The 7320-nt window shown below is 32.4% G+C and overlaps 1 protein-coding gene across 1 annotated transcript; it reads left to right on the top strand.

Moving 5' to 3' along the window:
- The first annotated feature begins 5257 nt into the window (after nt 1–5257).
- Nucleotides 5258–6574, top strand: LOC103493352 (phytohormone-binding protein-like). The gene is made up of 2 exons (XM_008454058.2): nt 5258–5495; nt 6209–6574. The coding sequence occupies exons 1-2, from the start codon at nt 5315–5317 to the stop codon at nt 6499–6501; spliced, it is 474 nt and encodes a 157-aa protein (XP_008452280.1). The 5' UTR covers nt 5258–5314; the 3' UTR covers nt 6502–6574.
- The last annotated feature ends 746 nt before the right edge of the window (nt 6575–7320 follow it).

Genomic DNA, 7320 nt, shown 5'->3' with positions numbered 1-7320 from the left:
TCAAAATGATTCAACTCATAAAAAATTTACACTTGGATTTTAAACTTGTATATTTCACAACTTAAAGAATATTAATATACAATGGAATGGGGGCTTACAAGTTACTACCTCCTTTTTAAGAATTTCGTCCTCGAAATTCGATTAAAGTGATCAAATGAAAAGTTGTGGGTATCAAGTTCTTATTGCCTATCATTTTCCCATATTGCTTCCTAAGTAGTATGGTTCGTCCAAAGAAATTTAACTAATGGTATAACCTTGTTCCTTGACACTTGTTCTTTCTTGTCAAGAATTTTATCGGTTCTTCTTTGTAAGACAAGTTCCATTTCAAATGGATGAGTTGAACCTTGAGAATATGAGAGGGATTAGGAAAGTACTTACGCAACATCAACACTTGAAACACATCACAAATCCTGTAAAGTTCCATAGGAAAAGTAAAACAATATGCAAATGGTCCAATACATTCCAATATCTCACAAGATCCAAGATCCTTTTCTACCACGCACAAATTTTCAAGGAGGAAGCTTAAGAGGAAAACTTTAACACCAACTTCAACGTGACATTTATCTACATAACTCCTTTGACAATAATGGGTTGTGTTTAGTTTGTCTCTAATAACTTTTATTGTCTCATTTGAGACAGGATGGCATCTTTTGAAGAATGGAGAAGAAGGAGAGAATAAGATATGAAGTGACCTTTATGCCCTCAACTTAAAACCAAACTTAAACTTTGGTCATTTTCCATTGCCAGAGGAGGTGAGGTACGAGATTGTCCTTCCCCCAACTCTTAATCATCTCATTCATGTCCCCCAGTTTCAGTGAAAAACAAAGACTAGTGAGAATCCCATCCATAAATGGATGTAAATGAAACATTACGTGAATTGTGCTCTAACCTCTTTTTAACTCTCCATTTAATTTTAGCAAAGAAAGAACTGTTATGAATGCTTTTTGTATTGCTTTGACCATACAATTTTGCATGCCTACACTGATTGTAACCATAGAGCTGATAACAAAATGGTCTAATATGTCCGACTTCCCACATAAGTGACATATCCACTTTTTTTTTACGGTTTTGGATTTACTTTGATATAATTGTTTTTAGTTTGCACATCCTCGAAAACAAAAACATTCACACTCTTGCTATAAGAAGCTCTAAAAATTGTAGAAGATTTTTCAGAATATGAGCTTTTTTCGAAGAAATCAAGGCCCTTCTTATCACTCTTTACTTTTTCTTTACTGAGAAGTTCAACCAAACTTTAAGTTCCTGAGAAAAGTAGTATGAGTAATTTAGATAAGGAATCAAACTCATTCTAAACATCTGGAAGCTCCACTTTTAAAGTAGAAACCATTGTCATAAGTCGATGATGGTCTTCGAAGAGAGCTTGTATCCTCTCTTCTGAAGTTTCAGAACCTCTTGATCCTCTTCCCATTTTGTCAACAATTCATCAAACTTGAGCTGATAAGAATTAACTTTTTTTCCTTTGACTTTAAAACATACTTGATCTCAGAAATTTCAAATTCCTTTTCACACAATTGATTAAACCCTGCCAAAATTCTCACCATCACTATCAGATAATGTTTCTTCATCAGATAGAGTAACAACAAAACTTTCTTCTTCCTCTTTAAGAATGTAAGACATTCTGCTTGATAGTACCTAAAATCTTCATATACATGACAACTTGAAGCTCCTATCACTTCTAAGAGATTGTGAATTACTTTTGTCAACATCTTTTCACCTATGAGCATATAAACTAGAGTCACCAGATCCAAAATAGTTGGAATTATTAAAATCTCTGTTAAACTATGAACCAAAACCACCAGATCTTTTATAATATTTTCTTTTAAGTTTTGAAACCTATTTAGACAATAAGGCTATAAATTTAGTTAAGTTCTAATCCTGGAAATCTTTGTTTGAATTAGACGTGTCATCATTCATAACTTATAACACAATTTCACTTTTCTTGTTTGAATTACTATCTTCGAAAGACAATTCAAACATTCTCAAAGAACTAAATAGCTCATGAAGCTTCATTATGAATGTCATTTGCTTCTTCAATGGTAGTGACCTTTATATCAAAACAAGAAGGAAGAGATCTCAACAGTTTTCTCACTAGCTTAGTATCAGAGATTTCTTCATCGAGAGTAAATGATTTGTTAGCCAGATCAAGCACCCCTACATTAAACTCAGCTATTGATTCATCTGCAGGCATCCTGAGAGCTTCAAATTTTGAAGTCAAGATTTTCAAACAACACACTTTAAGTTTTGAGGTACCTTCGTAGGCAAATTCCAGAATACTCCATGCTTCTTTAGCCGACGTACAAGTATTAAGTAGTTTAAAAACATTTTATCAACTTCATTAACGATTGCATTTAAGGCACGAGAATTTCATAGAGAGGCTTCATCCTCCGCATTAGACCAGAAGATTTCAGGCTTCATAGAGACCTTACCATCAACCTCTTCAATAGTAGGATGTTCTCAACAAAAAATAACAGCTTTCCAAGACTTACTACCAATTAAGATTTCTAGAAGGCAATCATCCTTGCTTTCTAGTAAGCATAATTTGATGGATCCATCGAATACAAATAACCCACTTTGATATTAAATGATAAAATAGTATACTAGCCAATACTTGTGCTTTGAGTGGTTACTTCAATTAAGAACTGAATGTACAACAAAATGAACAATAAATAAATATAGCAGCAATAACACAAGACATTGTTAACCTAGTTCGATGACATAACATCTACATTTGGGGGGTTCTTGACCCGAGATCAGATATTTTGTATTAATTTGAGATATGAATCACAATTACAAACTTATGATCATCAGTATAAAATATATAACTCATTTTCAACATTCTGTAGTTTAGTGATTCTAGCTTACTGAAAAATAAATTAATCACTAAAATCTGTCATATGAAACTTAAATAAAAATCTCTCCCTTAATCATTTATCTCATTAATCAACTGATTAAGGTGCTTTCGATCTTCAACAGAGTAATACTCAATCTTGATTCTTTAATTGAAGAGCTTTCTTCATATAGAGAAATCACACGAAATAATCCAAAATAATCTATAGAATACTTCCCAATTTCTTGTCTTTTCTTTGCTTGAGTAAAATGATATTTTCTTTTTTCACGCTTGCCAAGATGTCAATCTAGGGATATAAATAAAGAATCAAGATTCTGTCAATCTCAAAGAAAACGAAAAATCAAATCTTATCAAGAAGATAATATCTTAACAAGATATTTTCCACGCATAAAATAAACAAAGAATAATAGGAAGTGAGACCACAAAATATAACACATGACAACTTGCACCTTTATACCTTAAAATGTGTTCTAATAAAGAGTATATATATGCTTTAACCATGTTTTATTGAAATGGAAATGGTTGTATTATGGCGCTATACGCACAATAACACTAAGATTTCATTCAAATAGAGTTTGTGTTACGAAGTTTAGATTTAAGAGGCTAGAGTCAAGCCTTGAATACAAATATTAGTCTAACATTGCTTTAAAATTTAAAGATATTATGTCGGGATCAGTCTTTGAATAGTTTGCTTACTTCTTCGTAGATGTTGATCATACTTCTTTCTTTGTCTCTCAAAATTCGATTTTTTCTTTCCAGCCATATAGTCCAAAGAAGGGTTGCCCCTACATTGAGCGTAATTATGTTATTTTTATTTGTTTGGTTGAGCATGCCCAAAAAGATAAAAAGAGGGATTTGGTATCATCTCTAACAATGTTGCCTCCAATGTGAGAGTGCAATTTGTCCTAGAGAAATTTTGTGCCTTGTCATCTCGTGAAGAGATGATTTATATCTTTACTCTCGGATTTACATAGAATGTACGACACATCTGTTGGGGCTAAGGCAAGCATTTGGAAGTTTTTTTTGCATGACATCCAAAGTATTGATACTTCCATGGATGATCATCCAAATTAAACAAAGAACTTATATTTTTTTGGTATGCTTGATTTTCAGAGCTTCTCATAAATTTGGTTATCAATGGCGCAAGTCACGTTATTATGTATTGAACTCTTGACTGTCGCAATCGTGAAATCTTTGCTTGCACTTAACTTCCATAGCAACTTATTTTCTCCTTTGTTTGGGGATGGAATTTGCAACCCCGTTTTTATGTAACACCATGTGTTCTCTTCTCTGTTATTTAGGGGCCTTCTTTGTTTAATATTCTAGTCTCCTTTATTGTTGCATTTTGGGTTTAAGAGATTGCAAAGAGTCTGGGATACAATCGAGAGAGAACTATTATCTTTCCAATTGCTATGCTAGAAAGAGAGATTTTTACCATTATTTATCTCATTTGCATTGGTTTCCAAACCAATCAATCCCTTTTACGACCGACCTCCATGGTGCTTTAGTATTGCTATTTTTCTTTTTTAGTTGGAATGTCTCCCTTGTGTAGGAGTCCCTATATTTTGCAGAGATGATTTTTCTTCAAAGAGAGTTCGGTTTTGTTTGAAAACACCATAACCACTTGCATAGGAGTGCGAAGTTTGGACGATCTCAAGCTCAATACATTAAACCTGATTGGAGTATATGGTTCAACCATGTTGAGTCGTTTGTAATTAACTCCATACATTGAATCCGATCTCTAGCTCTGCTTTTTTACTGATTTGATTCTTGATGCATCCAACTTATTTATTAAATTCATCGATAGGGAAGTTCCATAGGTCCATCACAAATTAAAAAATGTAAAGAATGAGGCTTAAAATTGAGTTTTACCACTAAGTTTTAGCACCACTAATTATTAATATTTGTAGTTTTTTCAATTTTATATGTATCATTTAAGTCGAGTGTCCCAACGCTTAATACTTCATGGACCTCCCATTCTTTATTACAAAGAAAAAACAGATGGCCCAAATCATCAAAATAATAACAATAAATAATAACAATAATAATAATAATAATCATAATGATAAATAACTTTATAAACCTCAATTTTTTCAAGCGTCAATCAAAGACAAGATTATCTTCAAACAAGGGATAAGAGCGAACTAAACTCACTTCCCATAATGCATGCATAATGCTCAAATACTCACAAGATTCCACATCTCTAAAATCCTCGAACACTGTGATTAAAGCAACAGAAAAAAACAAGTAACATGTGTGAATAAAATTAAATGAAGCCAAGTTGGTTTGTGTGTTCATTTCTCATCTAACACGTTCTGATCTCTTGTCCCAAAAATGTAATATCTCTTCTTTATAGACACACACACACACACAAAGAGAGAGAGAGAGAGAGAGAGAGAACTCACTGTTTTTGTTATTCTAAGTGTAAGCAAGAAAAAAGAGAAGGGCATGGTTAAGGAGGCTAAAGCTCAAGCAAAAGTTAGGGTTGGAATTGAAACCCTTTGGAAAGCTTTGGTTAAAGACTTGAGATTTATCATTCCAAAGCTCATGCCTAACACCGTTGAAAAAATTGAGCTCATTCATGGAAATGGTGGCCTTGGCTCTGTCTTCCTCTTCCATCTTGGCCGTGGTCAGTTTATTTTTTATTTTTTATTTTTTTATTTTTTGTTTTGCTTTGTTTATTTTCATTGGAAATCATTTGACCCTACCATAATTTGATGGGTTAAACCCATATGGTGAACAGAATCCTTACATAAACCAATATGTTGAAGTACTTATTATAGGCTTTAAGTTTGTTTCAAAAACTAAAAATCAACTATAATGTTTTCGATTCAACCCCCTAATCATTCTAAAATGTTAAACTACTAATTGATCCAAATGAGTTGGGCAAATTTTATTTAGAGAAACAAACATTCATATTCAAGTGTAGACTTGAACCTGTGGAGAACACTCAACACGTGGAAATTATAGAAGTTTCTGCTCATGACTTCCTTTAACAACCCATCAACTCCTTTTCCAAAAAAAAAAATAATAATAAAATAAAAAACCACCCTTTGATGCCATACTAAATCATCTATTGACCCAAGCTTTTATGTAACAAGCGATGTAATACAAAACCAAAAGAAAAACACCAAGTATTACAATAGATATAACATTTTTACAATATATTATAAACACATAGAGCGCTCAAACATATCAGTTCACGACTGTCTACCCATACAATGAATATAAAAAAATTAAGCTCCTTTCCCTACCTATTTACGGGATCGATTAGGATAAATTTAATCTTTATAATATATTCTCAAATAAATCATAAAAATCTCCCAAAAAAATGATATGCAGGTGTGAAGATTGTGAAAATCCAGAAGGAAAGGATTGTAGAACTTGATGAGACAAAACATGAATTTGGGCTAGAAGTGATGGAAGGAATTCTCTTAAAAAGAGGATTTTCTTCTTTTAAGACAACATTTAAGCTTTCTTCCATGAAAGAGAAAGAAACCCTAGTAGATGTCAAGGTTGTTTATGGGACTGAAAGAGATGATGAAGATGAAGTTCACATGGAAGAAGTGGCAACTAAGCCAGCTCTTTCTTTTCTCCAACTCTTGGAAAAGTTTCTTATTGATTCATCTTCTTAATTAAAAAAAAAAAAAATCTCTTGTTTAGTCTCTTTCTTTCATGTGTGTTCTCATCTTAGTTGATATTCTAATATCTGACATCACCAATTTGGAATATATATTGTACTACTACACAAAATATTTTATATATTAATTTCTAAATGTTCCGATAGTTGTAAGGGGCACCATTATACTATTACATGTGTAAGTACCAAATACTGATTCTTGCTGTGTCTTGGAAGATCTACACCCTTTTCTAAAAGCAAGATTTGATGTGATCTCGATGCTAAATTGTTATTATCAATTGTTTTCCATAGTTTGCTAACGTCCAAACTCAAGCATTCACTTACTAGAGAAATTAATAGAATTGACAGACACATTGGACACGAAAGAAAGCTAAAATTAACACATGTCTCAATCTGGAAATATCTTTTTATATATGGCGATTAAGAATGAAAAAATGAAGACTCAATTAACTTGATATATGCCTTAAGTTAGTACTCAAGTTAATAATTGAGGGAACAACTAAGGAAACAAATAGTTAAAATAATAATCAGAATATCAGATATTGGTAATCGAAATTTGATGATATAGAAAATTTGCATCTAGAGGGTCCTTGACCCATGATAAGAGAGATCATATATTGCTCTGTGATATAACTCATGATTACAGAAGTTATGACGTATAGTACAGACATCATCATAAATACTCAACATGTTGTACATAGTAATACTAATATACTGATACATGAATCAAAAGAATGATCACACATAACCGTCATAATAACAACAAGAGAAACACTCCCCACAACAAGAATTTGACCTTTTGCTGATCACAAAA

This window comes from Cucumis melo, chromosome 6 (assembly GCF_025177605.1).
Source record: "Cucumis melo cultivar AY chromosome 6, USDA_Cmelo_AY_1.0, whole genome shotgun sequence".
Classification (NCBI taxonomy): Eukaryota; Viridiplantae; Streptophyta; class Magnoliopsida; order Cucurbitales; family Cucurbitaceae; genus Cucumis; species Cucumis melo.
Note: the sequence above shows the minus strand (reverse complement) of the source record. Positions and strands in the feature narration are given on the sequence as shown.